The sequence below is a fragment of the Camelus dromedarius genome, chromosome 17 (genome assembly GCF_036321535.1).
Source record: "Camelus dromedarius isolate mCamDro1 chromosome 17, mCamDro1.pat, whole genome shotgun sequence".
Classification (NCBI taxonomy): Eukaryota; Metazoa; Chordata; class Mammalia; order Artiodactyla; family Camelidae; genus Camelus; species Camelus dromedarius.
Window position 1 is genome coordinate 31,125,526 of NC_087452.1, and position 21,376 is coordinate 31,146,901.

At 55.3% G+C, this 21,376-nt stretch overlaps 1 protein-coding gene across 3 annotated transcripts in view; it reads right to left on the bottom strand.

Annotated features, from left to right (window-relative positions):
• Window positions 1-3,093: 3,093 nt before the first annotated feature.
• Window positions 3,094-21,376, bottom strand: part of PRKCD (protein kinase C delta) — a 28,855-nt gene continuing 10,572 nt past the window's right edge. For all 3 annotated transcript variants that reach the window (XM_031470546.2, XM_031470545.2, XM_064496433.1), the window contains 17 exons: window positions 15,801-15,934; window positions 14,438-14,637; window positions 13,148-13,208; window positions 12,813-12,975; window positions 12,653-12,684; window positions 11,384-11,469; window positions 11,005-11,134; window positions 10,267-10,367; window positions 9,525-9,621; window positions 9,258-9,355; window positions 8,921-9,094; window positions 8,526-8,617; window positions 7,930-7,992; window positions 6,796-6,934; window positions 6,452-6,640; window positions 5,706-5,834; window positions 3,094-3,837 (listed from right to left, as the gene is read on the bottom strand). In XM_031470546.2, the coding sequence (XP_031326406.1) occupies window positions 3,679-3,837; window positions 5,706-5,834; window positions 6,452-6,640; window positions 6,796-6,934; window positions 7,930-7,992; window positions 8,526-8,617; window positions 8,921-9,094; window positions 9,258-9,355; window positions 9,525-9,621; window positions 10,267-10,367; window positions 11,005-11,134; window positions 11,384-11,469; window positions 12,653-12,684; window positions 12,813-12,975; window positions 13,148-13,208; window positions 14,438-14,637; window positions 15,801-15,915 (2,028 nt within the window). In that variant the 5' untranslated portion in view covers window positions 15,916-15,934 and the 3' untranslated portion in view covers window positions 3,094-3,678. The remainder of the gene's footprint in view (window positions 3,838-5,705; window positions 5,835-6,451; window positions 6,641-6,795; window positions 6,935-7,929; window positions 7,993-8,525; window positions 8,618-8,920; window positions 9,095-9,257; window positions 9,356-9,524; window positions 9,622-10,266; window positions 10,368-11,004; window positions 11,135-11,383; window positions 11,470-12,652; window positions 12,685-12,812; window positions 12,976-13,147; window positions 13,209-14,437; window positions 14,638-15,800; window positions 15,935-21,376) is intronic.

A 21,376-nucleotide genomic window follows, 5' to 3' on the forward strand; every position in this document is an offset into this window, starting at 1 on the left:
CCTCCGAACTCTCGCGAGATTAAGTCCCCTGTTCAGGGGAGAGGAATCCCTTTGGCAGTCCTGGAAACAAAACTTTTTTTTTTTAAACAGTGTATTTGTATTCCCTTCTCAGACGAGCACTAGCCCAGCCTCTCTCAGGTGATCACTACTAATCCTCTGCAGGTGGAGCCAAATCTCGCGAGATTTGCCCATTTATCGCGGGATTCAGGCCGCTCTTTTGGGAAAAGTAATTCCCCTTACTGGAAGTCAATTCTGATCTTTTTTGAAGGGAAGAACTGACTCCATCTCCAGATGTTGTCCTTTATCCCTCCAGACACTAACTCCTTTCTTCTGTAAGGATGTGGTTTCTTCTCAGACGAGCGTGAATCCAGTCTCCCTCAGCTCTTATCATTCTTATCATTGGTATGATCATGGGAATAGCACGTTTAATTTCCCTCAAGAACTTTTCCTCTGCATTCACAGCTTGGCTAACTGGCACAAGAGGCCTAGCTTTCCGCCTGTCTCAGCTTTTGACACGCCTTTCCCACTGGGCTTAATCATTTCTAGCTTTGAATTAAAACACACAACTTTTCCTTTCACTCACTTAGCGGCCATTGAAGGGTTATTAATTGGCCAAATTTCAAAATTGTTGTCTCAGGAAATAGGGAGGCTGAGAGGAGAGCGAGAGAGATGGGGGAACGGCCAGTCAGTGGAATAGTCAGAACAGACACGTTTATCGATTAAGGTTGCCACCTTATATGGGCGTGGTTTGTGGTGCCACAAAACAATTACAACATCAGAGATCACTGATCACAGTTCACCATAAGAAATAGAATAATGATGGTAAAGTTTGAAATACTGCAAGAATTACCAAGATGCAACACAGAGACACGAAGTGAGCAAGTGCTATTAGAAAGATGATGCTGATGGACTTGCTAGATGCAGGGTTGCCACACACCGTCAATTTGTAAATAACACGATGTCTGCAAAGTGCAATAAAGCAAAACACAACAAAGTGAGGTCAGCCTGCATCCCCATTTTACCGTAAAGGAAACGAGCCGCAGGAGGTTGTCACTGAGGTCACACAACTAGGGACATGCAAGGTTTGAACCCACGGCCATTTGACAGCAGTGTCCTGCTCCTGCCCCCTAGGCCCTCCTGCATCTGTATTAGTCTGCCTGGCACTGAGTGAGGCCTGGCACACATTTCGGGGAGCAGGGACCAAGCTCATTGCTCTGCTGGCACGTTTACTTGGTGGAGGGCTATTTGCCTGCTTCCAGACCCCCAGATCCCAGTGCAAGGGTGGCTCTGGGCCCAGCCCAGGTATGATAGGCATTTCCTGAGGCCACCACTCAAGCCTGGCACCTACCCAACTCTGGGAACAGGCCTGGAGCTGCACAACCTCCCAGGCAGTTTGGCAGTGTCCCCGGCAGCTGCTTCCCCATCCCCCAGGTTTTGCCCAGCACCACGGGGTACCCAGCATCAGTCCCCAAGGGACTCCCTGGAGCTGGGAGCTCAAGGCAGCAGGGAATAATGGTCCCGTTTTACAGATGAGGGAACTGAGGCCCGATGAAGAAACCATGGTGACAATGTGTGGGTGGCAGAGTGGAACTCACACTCCAGGCCCTCAGTTCCAGGCACTGTGTTCTTCCCACCATCCTCCACTGCCTCTGGCTAATAAACTGTTTATTCCCTCTCTCCACACAGGAGGAAACTGGGGCTCTGGATGCAAGGCTCTGCTTTGGAGCTGCAGGACGATGGTGAGAGGCTCTGATTCAAACACCAACCATATTTCTCTTCTAAACTCACACTGGACAGCCCAGGGGGTTCTGGGGCCTGTGTGTTGCAGCAGAGGTACGGGACAGGGATCCCCAGGCACCTCCTGTGGGCTCCCACAGCCCCAGCGCCCCCCCAGCACAGCCCACGCCATGCTGTGTCTACACCTCATCAGACTGTGAGCCCAAGGGGACAAAACCCCACTTCTGGGATTTTCACTGCTGCATGCACAGCACGGATTCAAACATTTCCTGAGAGGGTGGCAGTGGAGAGGGGAGGGGGACACTTGTTCTCTCTGGGAAAGGTTCGGCCCCCATCCCCCAGCCCCCTCCCCTGGCCAGCACCAGCCCCACCCCACCTCACCAGACTCCTCTCCAGCTGTGGAAACTTGTACCTCAGCCCAGAAAAATGAACTTTCTGGAAGTCAGCTGCTTGGCTGCCAGAGCCAGCCAATCAGGCGCTGGGGCACCTCACCTACCACCAGGGACCAGGGCGGAGGGCTGGACCAGAGGCGCTGGAGGATGGGCCCGCCTGAGGCCTGTGCCCAGAGACAGCCGAAGAGAAAGAAACAGGAAGCTGAGAACAGGACATTGAGGAGGTGGGGACAGAGAGCTGCATGAGCTCAGGGGGACACCAGCAGTCTCCTCACTGCAGGAGGGCACATGGGGAGCTCGGCTCCCAGCCTCACCCAGCCAGGTGGCATCTTCTCCCTTTCTTCTCCTACCCTGCTCCTTCCCCTTCCCAAGTAGGCAAGGGCTCCTGAGAAATACATTCTAGAACTCAGACACAGACCCCTCTGGCAAGGAGGGGGATAAACAAGAGATGAGAGATAGAGTTACACCGAGTACCATGTGGCCTCATCCCCATTTTACAGATGAAACGGAAGTTTCAAATGATTAAGTGACATCTTTAAATGCCACATCTTCTGGCTACTCTGCGATTTGAATCTAGATCTGCCTGAAGCCTGAGCTGTATTTCCGTCCTCCTCCCCAGGCTGGGCCGCCTCCACGCCTTGGTGCAGGTCTTCTGGCCAGGCCTTCCAGCGGCCTTCCCTTGCGCACTGGACCCTCTCTCTCTTTGGAGACATACTCTCTGAAGCTGGTCCCATCTCCTCCTATCACCCCACAGAGACATCTGGGGCTCCCTCAGCCACCCAAAGGTTTCTACTTTAGGCCGAGGGCCCTGGAGCCAGAGGAAACCCATAAATACAAACACATTTGCATGAAAGCCCAGGGGTCTGCATCTGCCACTAACAGCTCAGTGAGTTTCCAGGACAGTTACCAGGGGTGGGAACAGCTGCCACCAGCTTCCTGGGGCAAACATGTCCCAACAGCCAGGTTGGTACCAACTGGTGTTTATTCAGACACACAAATAAAAGAACCTGGTGGTTCAAACAGCTTGTGCTCCTTTTTTTTTGACGGGGGAGGAGTGCAGGGAGGGGTGACACATCATATATATAATATATATATATCTTTAAAAGATCAACATACCACCAGTCCCCCACATGCTTTTCTCTACTGAGCAATATATACAGCCTATTATATATATATGTGTGTGAGTATATATATATGTATATATAAAATATATATTTTTTCAATAGATAACTACATTCAAGTAATGAAACACAGGATTTACAATTTCCCTCTGAGAGCAGAGGAAAAGCAAATTCACACACAATTCACAGAGGAAGTACCACAAAAGCCCAGCCAGATGGGAGCCGAGGCCTCCTTGGGGGACGGGGGGCATGGGCCACAGCAGAAATCACAACCATCACGCTGTTGCTTATCGTGGTGGGCAGGTGGGTGCCGATGACGTGGGGGGTCCAGCCTGCTCTGCCTGGGCTGGGTCGGCAGGCCCTGCTGGCTTAACCCAGGCTCCCTGGCTGGGGTGGGTGGGGCGGGGGGAGTGGCATGTCTGGGAACCTCAATTTTCCAGGAGCCTCTCGAATTTGGGGTTCACAAAGGAGAAGCCAGCAAATGCTGTTTGGTCCATGGAGTCAATGAGGTTCTTGTCGCTGTAGGAAAGGTGTGGCTTCTCTTTCAGGAACTCCTGGTCGAAATTGCTGTAGTCTCCAGGGGACTTCTGCAAGCAGAGGGCAAGGATGCATTAGCAGGACCCAAGGGGCAACCTTCTGAAGGTTCCTGAGGTTGCGGGGACCTGCCCCCGGGGTCAGAATCCCTGCTGGGCTGGGCCAAGACAGAACTGTCTTTATTGAGAACAGAAAAGGGAGTCTCTCCTTTGGAAAGTAGATGCTGTTTTCCCAGGGGGCTGAGGGATGCGGGCTGGGGGGTCTGGGTCTGGAGGAGGAGAGGTGAGTACCCTCCAGAACCAGGTTCTGGCAGCCTATGGCCCGGGGCAGAAGCCCACCTGTCACCTGTTTGTGTAGGTCCCACAGGCTGAGACTGGCTTTTATATTTTTTAATGTTCAAGAAAAAAAATCAAAAAGAGTACCATTTCAGGACATGTAAAGACTAAATGAAATTCAAATTTCGGCAACCACAGTTAAAAATTTTATTAGTGCACAACCACACCCACTCATTGACATACGAGCTATGGCTGCTTTGAGACTATCTGGCCTGCAAAGCCTGAAATATTTACTGTCAGGCTGTTCACAGAAGTTTGCCAACTCTCTGCTTCTGAGGGTACAATGAAAGGGTGACAGAAAGAGGTCTCAAGCTGGTGGCCCTCAGGCCAAACCCAGATGCAGGTACGACCATTTTGACTACCAGTGGGTTTTAATAGCATTGAGCCAATATTTTTAAATTGGGCAATTTAACATACAAATCCCGATTTCTGGCTTCTTTCAGGCTGGTAGAGCACAGCAGCCTTGGGCCTGTTTCCTGACATGCCCATCCATTCTTGGTGCTGAGACCCCCTTGGCCAGCTCACCCCAGGCTGGTCTGCAATCTCGATAAAATAAGTCTATCCCTCCTTCTATCAAAAGCGGCAGACTGATTTTTCCTACAGCCAGTCTGGCATGGTAGTCACACGCCCAGTGCATGAGGCACCCAAGCTGAAACCCCTGGAGTAGGGTGGGGGTGCTCTGTAGCCTCAGGACCCGAACATGGGGGCAGCTCAGCAGGAACAGCGTGTCCGGACAGAGGACGGGAAGCAGAGGAGAGAAAGGGAGTGGGAGGGAAGAGCTGTGTTCAGAGAAGGGCCACAGAGTCCAGCTTCTGAGGTGTTTGGGGTGCCCTGAATTCTGGCCCCGACCTGTATCTACTTTCCTGCTGGCTTCTTGGTGGCCTCTCTAGATTCTGGGCCTTTGTGCAAACCATCCCTCTTCTACCTTGAATGCCTCCCATCTGCCTTATGCCTGGCCAAGTCTCCCCAGCCCTGCCTATATCCACTTTCTCTCAGAACCCTGCCCTTCTACCGGCCAAATCTCTGTATCTGGGGCTCCTGCCAACAGACCCTCCCAGAGGCATGATCATGTGTGGCCTTGTGACATCTCTTGTACTGCTGTCATTTATCACAAATGATCATCAGTGTGCAAGTTTCTTATCTCTCTGAGGAGCCGGGGCTCCTCCAGCTCTGAGACTGGGCCTCCTACTTTGCTGTGCAGCTTGGAACAGTGCTCTGCACCCAAAAGGCACTCAGCATGTTCAGTGTTTATGGGAAAATGGATTGGATGGATGGATGGAAGGAGGAAAGTCTTAACTCTAGTTTCCAAATCATAGTCTCCTGCACAGTGGGTGCAAAAGAACATATATCAAAGGATGAGTGGATCCACAGTCCCCCCATTTTGCTGAATGACTGAGTGAAGAGAGAAAGTGAAAATATAAGGATAGAGGCTGTGACTGTGCCAGGGTGGCTGGGGAAGCAGGTTTGCTAGAAGAGGGGAGAGGAGGAGAGCATTAAATGATGTAGGAGAGAGGTAGGACAAGGAGGAGGAGCCACCCTGGAAGGCAACATCAGGTGGGCAGCCCCCACCGAGCAGGATCACATACCACTCTGGGCTTGAAGGGCGGCTCCACACCACGTTTCTCCAGCAGAGTCCAGTTGATGGTCTTGAAGAAGGGGTGGATTTTGATGTTCCCTGTCACTCCCAGCCTCCTGGTTGTGTCCCTTTCAAGCAGCTGCAACCCAGCAGGGGCCCCAGTTAGCAACCGAGGGCTGTAGGAAATCGGAGCCTCAGAAAACCCCTAAGCAGGCCCAGGGGTGCCCAGGCTGGTCTGGCCCAGGGGTGCCCAGGCTGGTCTGGCCCAGCCTAGCATCACAGCCCGGGGCCTCTGGGGCTGAGGGATCCTCTCTGGCCTCTGTGCTCCCACTGGAGAAACAAGGCGTGGACTGGGCTGCTGGGACTCTTGGCTGCTGAGACTCATGAGTAAAAGCAGTGGCCATTTGTTGGGTGTTTACTTACTATTTGCCTGGCACAGATCTGAGCATCATGTTTATGTTTTTTCCCAAAAACTCTGTGAGATAGGTTCTCTCCTAGTCTCACTTTGTAGATAAGAGACAGACTCAGAGTTTAGCCTCAGGTCCAGCTATCTCCTGACTCCAAGCTTGTCACTGCTGGGCCAAATTGATTCAGTGCAGGGAACCCAGACAGGCACAGGGCAGGAGAGTGATGCCCCAGTGTGTTAGGACTGGAGCATTAGTGAGGCCCCCTCCCTCAGACAGGAGGCTTCTGGCATTCCCGTGACCTGGTGTCTGCCAGCCCCTGCCCCAGCCAGCCCTGCCTGGGGCCTTGCACCTTCTCCAGGATGTCCTTGGACTCCCTGGTGATCCAGCGGGGATAATATGGTGTGTCCATACGGATGGACTCGAAGAGTTCGTCTTCATCATCACCATGGAAGGGGGACTGACCAATGAGCATCTCGTAGAGAAGGACTCCAAAGGACCACCAGTCCACGGAGAACGAGTACTTCAGGCCCTGCAGGATCTGGGGCAGAGGGGGTGCCGGAGCTGAGGGGGGCCAGGAGCATGAGCCCTGGCCAGGCCTCCTCAGCCTCCTGGCTGTGGCTCAGACATCTCTGTCCCCACCCCGTTGAGATAAGGTGTCTGACTGAGCTGGTGGCCGGGAGGGTGCCCGCTCACCTCAGGGGCTATGTAGTCAGGGGTGCCACAGAAAGTGCTGGCCTGTTTGTCCCCTAACATGTTCTCCTTGCACATCCCAAAGTCGGCGATCTTGATGTGGCCATCTTGGTCCAGCATCACATTGTCCAGCTTAAGGTCCCTGCAGGGAAGGGACAGGAAATGGAGTCAGCAGGGGCCAATTACACTCCTGCCCTCAGCCCCCCATGCCCCATTTTCAGCCCTGTAGGCATAGGACTCCTCCACGGGGACGAGGGAATGAGGAAGAAGAGGGGAAAGAGGTGCTAAAAACAGGTGCTTCCTGTGAGCTGCCTACCGCATGCCGTGTGTTGGACACACTGTCCTACTTCCTGAAGCCCAAAATGAGACTCAGAGAGGTGGCGTCCCTTGTCCAGGGTCACCCAGCTGGAAGTGCCCCAGGTTCAGGTTTGTCTGATTCCAGAAGGGCAGGGAGCCTATCTTTTATGGAGTTAGTTGTTTGAGTAGATAACTTAGAACGTGGTAACAAGTACCAGAAAAGGTAAATAGCACAAGGCCCATCTTCCACTAACCTCGCTCATCAGGCCCTCCCTAGAGTGAATCCAGGCAGGGACGGCACATTATGATGTGCATCACTCCACCTTTTAAGGCCTGGAGCCTAATATTCAGTACACATTGTCCCATGGATTGGTTTCCCACCTGACAACATACCCTGGCATCACCCCACTTCAGTACATAGAACACGGCCTCAGCTTTTTGATGGGTATATATTAATCCACTGCAGGATGGGGCTGTCATTTATTGGGTGAGAATTTATGGAACCAGGCCCTATTGGTGGAAACTCTGCACTTGGATGGGGCTTCAGAGGGAGCTCAATGGCTCCAAGGGAAGGAGACACCATACCGGTCAGTGCTGTGCTCCCACCAAAGGCATCAAATATGGGCAGGGAGTCCCCAGGCCCCAGAGCTGTGACAACCTCAGCCGAGGGGCCACAAGGAATTCTAGTGGTAGAGTAGGTGGTTTAGGCAAATACTGAACTGAAGACCAATTCCAAGCAGAGATGGAGCCATAGCTGGACCGGGCCCCACTCAGAGCATTTCAGAGATGATAGGGTAGGGCCCCTCCTCCTAAGCACCCCCGACCTCCAGACCCCCGCACCTGTAAATGATCCCTTTCTGGTGCAGAAACTGCAGTCCACAGACTATCTCAGCTGCATAAAACCTAGATGAGAGAAAGACACACACAAAGAGCTCTGAGATTTCTGTAAGGGGCCTCAGCTTCTCTCTGGGTCCTCATCCCTACTCCTAGGGGCAGGAAATGCTACAAACAACTCCACAGATAACCTGGGCCTGATCAAGGCACATCTTATATCAGGAAAGTAGAGGCTAGCAGCCAAGGCGGAAAAGAAAATTATGAAGATAAAGCTCTAAATGAGGCAATTCTCTGTCGTAGCAGTATACACATCCATATAGATATATCTGTACACACACACGCAGTTTGGGGGTGCATGCTAGTCTGGGGACCACACACCAGGGTCCTGCATTGTGCAGGACCACCATCTGCAAGGCTGCACTGGCTGAGGCCCAAGGAGGGGACAGGACCCAGCATGTCTGGGCGGTATTCCCAGCCACAGCTCACCCACCACCCCTGGATTCCCACCCAGGGCAGGCGAGAGCCCTGGCTGGCTTCTCCAGGGAGGGAAGAAATGAAAGGCAGACCAGCAGAAGGCCCTTTCCCCACAGGGCCTCACGTACGTGGCACGGTAGAGCTCGAAGCGGCCCTTGTCCTGGATGTGATACATCAGGTCGCCCCCATTGAGGAACTCCATGACGAAGAACAGGTGGTCCTGTGGGGGAAGGAAGGTGAGCAGAGGCACAGAAGCTGGAGGGAGGCTCCCTCACTGAGGGCCACAGAGGGATGGGCAGGGGGGAGTTGTCCAACAAAAAGCAGGGACAACTCTGTCCTGGGGGATGTGAAGGAGGAAGAATGGCCCTGCCTTGAGGAGTCTGAGGAAGGGGACACAGCCGTGCTGTAAGTGATCAGAGAGGGCAGACGGGCCCTGACCTTGTGAGTCTGAGTGGGAAACTTGGCCCTGACAGGAGCAGGTGGGGGTGGGGGCTGTGGCAAGGACAGTGGGAGGGCCAGGCACCTTGGTCTGGAAGGTACAGAAGAGGTGGGTGAGGAAGGGATTCTCCCCGGCGAGCGCCAGCACCCGCTTCTCCACCATGGTGCACTCCACGTCGTCATCGATCAGAACCACATCCTTCTTAAGGGCCTTGATGGCGAAGAACTCCTTTTTACCCTTCAGCTCTGCAAGCAGCACCTGATGGGTGGGCGGGGGTGCTGAGCGGGGAAGGGCCAGACCAAAGGCCAGGTCGCACAGCCCCACCCAACCAGGAAGCAGCCAGGGAGGGTGGGAAGCAGGTGCCCCTGGGCTCCCTGGGCCTGGGATCTTGGGGCTACCCTGAGGGTGGGGGGCCCCTCACCTTTCCGAAGCTGCCTTTGCCCAGGACCTTGATGAAGGTGAAGTCCTCAATCCTGCACTTGGTGCTGCTCTCCCAGATCTTGCCGTAGGTCCCAGTTCCTGCCCGAGAGATGGCCCTTCAGGCTCAGGTCTCTGCCCTGGAGCCCACAGGGTGGCTCTCCCCTCCCTAGTCCTTCCCCACCAGGTCTCACTCAACTGCACAGGGAGGCCAGGCCCCATGCTGGTGTGGGGAGTAGGGGCTCTCCTGGAAGGAATCGGCATAGCTTACCTGGTACATCATCTCCAGAAACTCCTGGTTTCTTCTCAAAATTCTGGTAGATCCCAACAGCCTCTGGAGGCTCTGATTCTGACTTGCGGGAAGGTCTCTGGAGGAGGGATGGAGGTTGGGGGCCCAGAGGTCATTCCATGGTCAGAACTCCCAGCCCAACCATCCATCACCATGCCCTCAACACCAAAGGGGCATAGCAGGGGCAGAGCCTGGGACCCTCAGAGCATGTGCATGCATGTGTGCGAGCGCACACACACACACACACACACACACACAGTTCCAGCAGCATGGGGACACTTTGGTGGTCTGGAAGGCACTGATTAAATACAAGTTTTGCAAATTGAACCCCACCTTCTCAACCACTTACTCGACAGATTTTTATTCATGTTGCCTTCACTTGTGATCAATTCTAGAATTTTAAAGTTCTGTGGCATCCCTCGAGCCCCACCCATTCCCAAACACACACACACACACACAAATATATATATACACATAAAGGCTTTTAGTTCCAAGTGTTTCAACCTTGCAGTCCTCCAGGTTCACTCTTAAGAACTGCTTGAATAATTAATTTCTCAGGAGAACAAGCCTACCACTCTCTAACGCCTAATTCTTGAGCAGGATCTTCCAAAAGTGCCATCTTGTATAAACACCCTTCACTGCTGTTCCCCAGGAGTTGGAGGTGAGCCCTGACTGGCCCCCACCTCACCACCGTCTATCTAGGGTTCCAACAGCACCTTCCCACCTGAGTAACTTGGTTCAACGCCTCGGCCAGGAGCTTCTGGTTGATGCCGCAGAGGTTGGCCACCTTCAACTGGCACTTGTGGTGCACGTTCATGCCACAATCTGGGGTGGGGGAGAAGCAGGGCCATCAGGACCCCTGCCCAGGCAGAGCCAGACATGCAGTCAGGAGGCTCCAAGAGAATTGTGCCCCTTGCCTTGGGCCCAGCCAAGGGCAGGGAGGCATGCAGGAGAGAGGAGAGAGGGGAGGGCTTTTGGAGGGTCTGCTGGGTTTCTTGCCTTTAGAAAAAAAAGGTATCTGAAGCCATCATAAGCACCTCAAATCTTTCATTTTTAAAGAAAAAGAAAAAGCAAAGAAGTCTGGGACAATGTAGACAAGTCACTTTTTCTCCTGCATCAAGAGGTCTCTTGATTCAGTGAGGCCTAGGGTGGGAGATGGCCCGTGAAGAGCATTTGCTGAGCTGGCATGAGACAGGCCTTGACTGAGCACCTTCTGCCCACCTGCCCCTCAGTGACTCTCTGGGGTCTACTCTACACTGACCCCCTGTTTCACACTTGAGGATGGAGCAGTGGGGCCACCTTCCAATAGTCACATAGCAGGTAAATGGTAGAGCCAGTTGGGCCAGTGGGGAGGGGCCATGAGGCCTCACCCACGTGAGAGCCCCTGAGCAAGGGGGCCAAGCAGGAGTTTCCATAGTCCCACCCCTGCCCCAACCCCGGCTCCCGTGCTGGGGGCACGCACCTTCACACTTTAATCCCTGCTTCACCAGCCCCCAGAGCAGGCTGCCACAGTGGTCACAGAAGGTGGGGCTCATGTAGTTGTAAATCTTGAACCGGTGTGGCATGTCGATATTGAAACGTTCTTTCTGGAACTGGGGTGGGGGGTGGCCATAGGGCAAGGATTACATGCCAGCTCCAGCCTCTTTCTCACCCCCAACCCTCCCCCACCCAAGCGCATGTGTGGCAAGATGCCCAAGAGGGCTCCACAGGGACTGGGAAATCCAAGGGTCCCAGGGCCAAGCCAGGAGAAGGGTGGACAAAGAAAAAGGGGGGAAGGGTGAACCACCCCAGGGAAGGGGTAGGGAGAGCCAGAATCCCTCCCACCCTGCCCCAGGCCTCACTATGGTATCCCGGCTGTTGGCTGCAGTGCCCGTGCACCGACCGATGATCTTGTCGATACATTTCTTGTGGATGGCAGCGTTGCATTCTTGAGGAGGCGCAGGCCCGGGAGGGGGAAGGGAAGGCCCAGAGGAGCAGAGTATGTGAGCTGGTGCCTGCAGGCCAGTCCAGCCCTCTACACAAAGCCACCGTTCTCCCCGACGCCCACACCCTCATCTGACACAGGCCTCGGCCTGGAGCCTGAGTTTTCCCTCCTCCAGCCAGTACCCATGGGAGGGGCCTGGGAAGGATAGGGCAGGGTGAACAGGCTGATCTAGGGGCTCTCAGAGATGAGGGAATGCTCCAGGAGTCCCAGTGGGCATGAAGCAGGGCAGAAGTGAGGGGCAGGGGGTATGGTGAGAGAACTGGAGGCAGGGGAGTCCCCCTTTCCCTTTGTGGTCCAGGCAGCAAACAGCTCCTGAGCTCTCTCTCACCTTCATGTGCACAAACACACACACACACAAACACACACACACACACACACTCCAACACAAAGACCCCTAGACACACATACACAGCATATGTGATAGTGACAAGGCTTCTTACACAGAATGCTTACCTTGCACCAGCCACACTTAAAATACAGCTTTATGTGTTTTATCCCATCTGATCTTTATAATGACTCTATCATCCCTATTCTATAAATGAGGAAACTGAGGCCCAGAGAGGTTGAGTAACTTTGCCTAAGGCCCTATAGCGAGGAAACGGCAGAGCTGGGATTCACACTCAGGCAGGCTGGCTCCAGGGCCTGCGCTCATCCCCACCAGTCCATGCTGCCTCGTGCATGCACCGCCGTGGAGAAGGGTGTGCTCAGATATACACACATCTGAACAGAAGCACGCACACAGCCAGGGGTGGCCTGGTAAAGGTCTAACAGCCTCCCTGTGGGGGAAGAGCCCTGATGGGTAGCACTGGGTGGGTTTCTGTGTAAATATTCCACTGAGGCCTATTTCAGGCTGACAGTGTGATGTCGCTGAACATGAAAGGTTGGGAAGAAACACATACAACTGGCTTTTGTGAGCAGAAGCCAGCCAGCTCCAGTGCTCAACAAACGCAGCCACCGCACACACAGGCACTGCAACATGGAAAACCTCACGTGCACACTCAGGCACACACAGGCTTCATCCAGACATGCCGTCCCAACACAGGGACATAGGCTTTGCTGTAAATGCACACAGGCACTGGCAGGCGCACACGTGTGTGCGTACAAACCGGGCTGTGGGGACACTTACGCCTGCACTTGTAGCCTTGCTTGTTGAGACCCCTGAAAGGCAAGCGCCAGGCAGGGTGAGTGGGGGGAAGCACCAGGGTGGGGGCCTCCCCTTCCCCTCCGCTCCCGCTATCCACCCCACCACCCCTCTCCCCCACAGCAGCAGGCACAGCCAGCCTTACCAAACAAAGTCCTTGCACACAGAGCAGAAGGTGGGCTGCCCAAAGAAGGTGGCGATAAACTCGTGGTTCTTGATGTAGTGGATTTTGGCCTGTTTGATGGCTCCACGGCGGTTCATCGTTGGGAACTTGGCCTCGTCTTCACCCCGCAAAGACTGCTTGCAATCTGGGGGCCAGGGAGCAGTGAAGTCAGCCCCAGCCCCTGGAAGAGGCCACACCCTTGCAGTCCCTTCCACGGTGGCCCTGAGCAGATGGCCAACGGGGGCTGCTTCCCTAAACCTCCATTCTGACTCTGGCCTTGGAACCTCCGTCCCCAGCTCAGGTAGGGAGGGGCTTACCTATGTCTTCCAGGAAATACTGCACAGACATCAACACCTTGGCCTGGGGTTGCAGGTCCAGCTGCAGGGGTGAGGGTGGGGGAGTCAATGAGGGCGGGCCTGGGCCAAGCCAGACTCAGAACCCGCCCCCATGGTTGGTTCCTCAAGGCCCTAGCTGGACACCTGTCTGCCCAGAGTGGGCAAGGCCCCACCCCTGAGCCCCACCCCCACCCCTCACCCAGGGGTATTATTACATTTGGGGAAGTGAAAGGATCCAGCCCACACCCAGCTCAGCCACATGGCCCCGGGAAGAGAGTGGGAAAGGAAACTCCCCACCCCCAACCCCAGCTGCCCCTTCACGAGGATCTTAGAATAGAGGCACCCCTGCACATGCAGACAGACTGACACCGCCATGCTGGTTCTCTCTCTGTCGGGGGCCCTGTACGTCCAGTCTCCTCACACAGACTGGCTGGGTCTGAGGGGAGGATCCTTAGCTTCCCCAGGGCCGGGGCCTGGTGACTGACACTGCCCCTTGGGATAGTGGACACAGAACACATTAAGTGTCTCTGCCTGACTGGCTGAGGATTAGGACAGCAACTTCTCTCTTGGCCCAGCCCCTTCAGCACTCATTGGAGGCTGAGCACAGTTCCTGTGGCCAAAGGGTTTTTCCCGGCATGGATATTTTGGCTGTGGGAGGCCACATGTAACCCCAGGGAGCAGGGGCTGCTCTGCTAGCGCTGGACTCCTGTGGACACAAAGGGCTCATGACCACAAGCATGTGCAGTCCTGGTTTCAGCAGGTGAGTGGCGGGCCATGAGGCTTCCCCTTCCTCCCCTCCTCACTGTGGAAGACCGTAACTGTTGTCCCCAGTGTCTGCCTGGGCCTAGAATTCTGCAGATTCCAAACAGAACTGAGAACAATAGGAGCCCCTGAGAAGGGGGCCTGGGGCCGGGTGTTGGGGCCAGGACCCACCCTTTCATACAGCTGGAGAAGTTCTACTATATGCAAATCCTCCCTTTTCAAAATTAAAAGGGGAAAAAGTAGCCACAATCCCACGGAGGGCTCTCTTTAGTGCCTCCTATATGCCAGGTTCTGCAGTGAGCCCTTCACATCCAGCTGCTCATTTCATTGGAACGCCTGACCCTGAGGTAGGCCTTTTAGTAGCTTCTCCTTTTACAGATTCAGAAACAGGCTCAGAGGGGCTGGGGATCTGATGGATCACAGAACCAGGACGCAAAGCCAGGCCGTCGGCTGCAGAGCTGCACCAGTGCCCACACACACGCATGCGCACGACCACGGCTATGCCCTCACCCAGAACTCGGCCTTGCCGTTGTTCTTCTTGCAGCGTTCGGCCAGCACTGACACACCCACTGTCACCTCGCACATGGGCTCCTCCGCGGCTCGCATCAGCACGATCTGGATGACTCGGCCCTCATAGATGTGGGCATCAAAGGTGGACTTCCACTCCGGGTACATAGTGGGCTTCTTCTGTACCAGCGTCTTCCCGCGCTCTGTGACAGGCCAGGCAGGCAAGGTTGGGCTAGGGCCCCTCTGCCCCTCCCTCCCTGGTCTTCCCACAGCCTTCTGCTCCATGGAATCTACCTGGCTCTCTACCGAGGGCCCACTGTGGCCTCCCAGTGTCCTCGGGCCCAAGTCTTCAGTCCTTAGCCCTCACAACCAAGCTCTGCTCACCTCCCCAACCCCATCCCACAACATGCTCTAGAACACAGACCTGCCAGCAGTGCCCCCAGGGCTCTCTGCTAGGTCCCACCCCCAGGCCTTTGCTCTTGCTGTTCCCTCTTCCTGTGACCTTCTTCCTCCAGCCCCTCTTAGATATCACCTTCCCTTATTCATTCACTCAGTGAATGCTGCTGCAGGCTCCCACGGGCCAGCCACCATACTGGAGGTGAGGAACGTGGCAGAAAGAAAAATTAAACCCAGTATCTGTCTTCCTAGAGCCCCAGTCCCAGGTGGAGACATGAACCAGTTCATCCTCAAGTGAACATTAAATCACAGCAGTGATGAAATTGGAAAGGGCAAGGCCAGTGGTTCTAGAACTGCCTATGGTCAGGTGGCCTGCCCCAGCCTAATGTTTGGGGGAGGCTTCCGGGAGGAAGGGACAGCTCAGCTAAGACCTAAGGATGAGCCAATAGTTCACCAGGTGAGGGTAGGAGCAAGGACTGGTGTGAGATGTTTACTTCTTCTAGGAAGACCTCCCTGACTGTGGCCTGGGATGGTACCTCCTCTGGACTTCCCTATCACAGGCTTCATTGTCTGGCTCTCCTGCCTGACTGTGAGCCTCATGAGGGCAGGGCCAGGTCAGCCCTGAAGCAAGGCAGTGTCCTCAATGCCCAGCATAGGGCCTGCCACAGATGGACACATGGAGCTCCCATAGGGAGACCACTGTTGGGTGAAACAACCAAAGGCAGAGGAGCCAGGAGCCCTGAGCCTCAGAGAAGGTTCCATGTAGCCAATGAAGGCAGCCCTATGGGCACTGGGTGACTTCTGCTGTCCTCCATCACCAGCTGGGCTGGGCAGGGAGATGAGGAAGAGAAGGACCCCTCAGAGGTTCTAGAGGAACAAGGCACAGCTTCCTCCACTGTCTCCTCCTGGCTTTGAATTTCCAGCCCCACTGGCTGCTGCAGCACAGGTAGGATCTAGCCTCCAGCCCTACCTGTGCTGAGCGCTTCCTTCATCTTCACAGCACAAAAGGGCTGGCTTGCTTCATCCTCGGTCTGCAGGGACCCCAGCTCATAGGAGTTGAAGGCAATGCGCAGGAATGGTGCCATGTTGGGACCTGCAACAGGGCTGTGTAGACAGAAGGTGTGAGGTGGGGCAGCAGGGACAGCCCTGGGAGGTGGCCAGGTATCTGCTCCCCCCAGGGCTCTCACAGCATTGAGTTGGTGCTTAAAATGCACTAGTCCTAGTTGCTGTTAGAACTGAGAAGTTTTATTTAAGTCTGGATTTGTGGTATCCCTGATAAAACTGGAAAATGTGACATCAGGCCCACCAGGCAACATCTGGCTGGTACTACCCGCCTTGTGGGACAACGCTGCCAGTCCACTCCAGGCCAGGGGCCCCCTTTCACTCCTCTCCAAATACTACCTGAGCCCTGGAGGTATTTGAGTCTATGATCCCTGAGTTATTCAATGCCTCCTTTAATACCCAATGGCAGGGCACCTACTTCGTGCAGGTACCTAGTGTGTGCTGGGCTCCAGAACTTCAATGCTGGCCAAGATGGATGGGACAGCACCCCTACCTCCCCATACCCTGCCCTGTGCAGCCCTCCTTGGTTTCCACAGTTTGGTTTTTGCTCATAACTACCCAGGCAGACAAGCAGGGCCAAGAGGACCACCCCATTTTTCAAATGGAGAGACTGAAAGCCTGAGGCTGAACCAGAACCTAAAGCTGGGATTCTACTAATTAAGCACCCACTCCATCCGGGGACCAGCGTGGTAAAAGACCCCACCCAGATCAGTGTGCCTTACTCTTCTGAACCCCAGCCCCCTTGGGGTCAGGTACCTCTCGCCTACCTGGAAGGCTGCCTGTACTTTCAAACTAATTTTTTCCAAATAGAAAACTATTTTAATGTTGAATGCATGCTGAATTTGCTTTTAAAACCACACAGGTTGGCCCCACACACCCCCGTTACTCATAGTTCCTCAAATCAAGGGTCACTATGGGAGGGTCTTTTGGGTTATCATGCAGGACGCTCACTGGTGCAAGCCCACAGGCACACACTCATACAACTACACAGACACTGGCTCCAGGTCTAGGCCCCACAGCAGGGAGCTCCAAAGCTGTGGCTGCAGGAATGCTCACTCACATACACGCACATATGTACTCTCTCCATCCTGAACATTAACTGGCACAGAGGCAAACTCAGACATGCACCCCTACCTACCCACCTATACACATGTCTGTGTGCACATGCAACAGCCCCCCTGCCCCTGGGACAGCTCCCCCCAGCTCCCCCATAAGGCTGCCAGAGCAGCAGCCAGCTCTGCCGGGAGCTCCCAACCCAGATGAGCTCACAGGAAACACTGACCTCAGCCTGAAGCCCAGCCTAATAGCCTGGCCAGTCCTCTGAGGCCAACAGCCAGAGTAGAGGGGAGGGATCAGGCGGGACAGACTCCACCATGACCCCTGCCCAGGCCTGGCTCTTACTCGGAGGGAGTGAGAGCGGATGTGTGAGCTCACGTCTGGGCCCAGGCACCCAAGCCTTCAGCTGGAGACCAGCCAGGCCAGGGAGGGAAAGCCAGCTGTGGGCAGCTGCTGTCTCGTCCGTGGGCCCAAGCAGGCATGAGTGTGGAAGCTGATGCATGTGGTGCGGATGCATGTGGATGTGACTGCACACCAATGGAGATAGGTGCCTGTGAGGACGTGTGGATGGGTGGCAGGTAGTGGGCACTCACTCAGCGCTAAAGCGGAGAGGGAGCTACATGGGCCTGGCCGGGAGTGTGCATAGGAGTATGGGGGAATGTGCTATACACCCAGCAAAAGGGCATCATGTCTTTCCTGCCACTCTGCCTGACCTGGGGGTCTAGAATGATCAGCAGGGCCCCTGCACGAGCACACACTTGCCACATGTCTGCACCCACATTCCAAGGGCCTGGTCCCAGCAGATGTGGCTCAGCCTCATGCTTCCCAACAAGATAACCTCGAGACCCAGGTGGGGCAATGATGGACTTCCTGAGTATCTCAAAGGAAGAGGTCGAGCAGGCAGGCAGGCAGGGACAAAGGTGGAGCAGCTGTGCTGCAGGGGTCTGGGCTCCTGGGGGAGATGGGGTCAGGGCAGCCCCAAGTAACAAAATGATGGTCAAGCTTCCTGGGTGCAAGACCCTGATACCCACACCGCCTTGGCTGTGGGACTCTGCAGGTCACTTGGCTTGAGCCTCGGTCACCTCCATCTTCCAGATGAGGAATGGTCCCTTGGTGCAGGGCTGTCATGATGATGGAACTTGTGTAGGACAAGAACCAACACCAACCCCACAGGCCTCGGTGGGGGGTCTTCTTACAGCTATCACCCCTTCTTGCTAGCAGCACCCTTCTTTCACCCATACACCTCCCTTCACAGTTTACAAAGTACACTCACATCCCCATCACATCCACTCTACGTCCCAAGAGCCTGGGGAGGCGGTGCTGATAACTGACCCCATGCCTCAGATAGGGAAACCAGGTTCCCAGGAACAGAGCTGCTCATCCTGGAGCAGCGGGTGTGTTCAATGCCTGCCGGCCAGCTCTTCCTCACCACCTCCCGCTGGGGCTCAGTCCAGGTGACCCACAGGCTCCAGGTCACCCAGAAGGTGTCCATGGGACCGCCTGGGGCTGCACAGTGGAGACAGGGTCACCAACCTGCCCTCCAGCTCTCTATAGGCACACTCAGAGCAGCTGCTGCTCACAGTCAGTTAGAAGCCACCAGAGGGAAAACCACAACCACAGCAGACCCAGCCCTGGCCCCAAACCTGCACAGACAGGCCACAGCGCCATGAGGAAAGGGACACATGGGCGGCTCTGGGGCTACTTGACAAAACACTAGGGTTAGGTCACTAGCCCCAACTACCCAGGCCTAAGCCTAGAGCATGGGCCCTGGCCAGATTCTACCACCTCCTCCACACCAACTGCACTGCCCAGACCCCCGGAGGGAAAAAGACACTGTGAGGCATCTTCATCCCTCACCACATGACCCTGGGGGAGGTCCTGGGACCCTGCACACTAGGTCCCCCCTGCACAGAGGAGCCAGAGTCACCCACCTACCTTGTAGAGCATCTAAACACCGGCGGGAAGGCCAGGGGGTGGAGTGACAGCACAAGAGTGAGGTGGGCCAACTATTTATAGCCCCCATGCAAATTGGCTCAGGCCCATAGGCCGCAAAGGAAGGCCACTGGCTCAACCTCGTCACCACTCTGCAGGGCCATGGAGGTGGCAGGGGCTGGACCCCACACAGGCCTCCAGGGGACCAGCTCCTTGGAACCAGCTGAGGCCAGCCAGGCCTTTCCCAGCTGCCTGTGGGCTTCTGGTCTCTACTCCCTTCCTTCTCCAGCCTACAGCAGAGGCAGCCCCATGAAGCAGAGAGCACCAGACTTAAAGTCAAAGGGCCTGAGTGTGAATCTCAGTGCCTTCACTTATAAGAAGGATTGTCCTTCTCTGACGCCAACACGCACCAGACTAAGCTTGTTATGGCATTAACTCACTTTATTCCTGTGCAGGCCCCAGAGGTGAGTGTTTTACTGATGAAGAAACAGGCTCAGAGAAGCTAAATGACTTGCCCAAGATCACACAGCCAGTAAGTGGTAGAAGGATCTGAATCTGGGCCTGCCTGATGTGGCAGCCCACGTTCTTTCTGGTTTACCATGTCAGGAAGAAGAGACGAAGGGCAAGAGGGGGCAGAGGCAGAGACAGATAAATGTGCCAGGAGCAATACACACAAACACAACCAGGAGAACAGAGAAAACAAGGAAAGGAGTGAAGGGACCAGGAGACAGTTTCCCTGTGCTTGACCAGAGTCCATCCCCACCAACCTCCTTCAGGCTGGTCCTAGACCTGACCTTGGGGACTCCCCTCCTCCCAACTACTGTACAAAGAGGGTGGTACAGACCCCTGAACTGCTACTTTCCCTCCTGTCCCAGCCGCTTGGCCCAGACTACAGTTCTCAAAACCTGGGGAACATCTGGCTGGATCCCAGCCCTTGGGGATGAGGACTTGCTGGCCCTGTTACCCACTGTGCCCAAGAACAGCAGCCTAGGGAAAAGGAAAGGCAGGGCCAGGCCGGGTGGGATCAGGCGGGCTTCTTCCTCCAGGCAGTAGAAACCTACTCCTAGCCAGTCCAGGGTAGTGGGCAAGGCCGATCTCGAGGTGACCAGAATGACTGCACCAGTTGAAGCTCATGGTGCAGAGGACAAGTGTGCATGTGACACATCCACGTGTGTGTGTGTCCCAGTAAAGGAGGGTGGGGAGGCATGGCCTGGGGGGCGCCATCAGGAATAAGAAAGCATTTTCTCGTTTTTCTACAACAATCACATGTAACTTGTTTGATAACAATTTTGTTAGAGGTAAAAATAAAACCCGTTAAGCCAAAATGTCTCCCAAAAGGTAGGCCTTCAGAAACGGACATGCCCAGCCCCTCTCTGTACACAGGGGAAACCAAGGACAGGGCCCTGCAATGAGGGTCCCCGGCCCCCTTATCCGGCCTGGTCCCCTGAACCCCAGCCCTTCCCTGGCATTTGATTCTGTCTTACAGGCCACTGGGGGATGACTGCTGGACACAGGAGCAAAGTGGGGCCCAAGAAGAGAGGCCTTGGCCAGGCTCTTGGGGAGAGCGTGAGAATGGGGAGGGAGGCTCCCTCAGAAAGCCTGCCAGGTCTGCCTGTAAAACAAGAGGCAGCAAGCTGAGGTCAAGCAAAGCAAGGGTGAGTAGGATTAGCCGAGGCCCTCAGGGTCTGGGGTCTGGCTCCCTTAAACAGACCACTGAAGAGTGGGGGACGCACCCCTCCCATGCAACCCTCTCCCACACACACCTGCCCAGCCCCGGGCTGGCCTCTGCCTTCTGCCCACGGAAGGTGCCACCTGCTGCCAGTCAAGGGTGGTGGTGGTGGCAGCAGAGCAAAGTAGGGCGGTGTGGACCTAGGCCCTCTAGGGATGCAGACACCGCCTAGAGAGAACTCAAGGTCCAGCCCATATCGGTCTTCAGAGATGAACAGAAGGATGAGGAAACACGGAGGCCCAGGCAGTGAGACGGAAGGACAGTGAGAGGCAGCGTGATCAGCAGGAGGGAGCAGGACTAGCCCTGGCAGGGTTGCAACAGGGCAAGGGGGCTGGGCATGGCAGAAGCTGCCGGGCTGGGCAGGCAAGCGGGCGGCAGCTCAGCTGTGAGGATGGCTTCCCCAGATGGCCTTGCCAGACAGAAGCAAGTCAGCGAGGCCACGGGGGTTTCACAACCCAGGAAATAGGCTCAGCAAGAAAAGCAGGAGGTAGGGGAGGGGAAGGGCTAGAAAGACCCTTCCAAGGCCTTCCCCCAGGGCCTGTGCCACAGCCCTCGTGTCCTGGGAGGAGGACCAGCCACGGTCTCACGTCATGACCAAGTCTCAGCACAGGGGATGCTCCCCACACCTGCTTTCCCCTAGCTGAGACTGCCTTCTCACCCTCTCCCTTGCCACACACAGACCCTCCCCTTCCCCAGTGACCCCTTCTACCCGTCACCACTCTTGGTCTCTCCCCCTCCATTCTCCTTCCAGTCTTCTCATAGCTTGG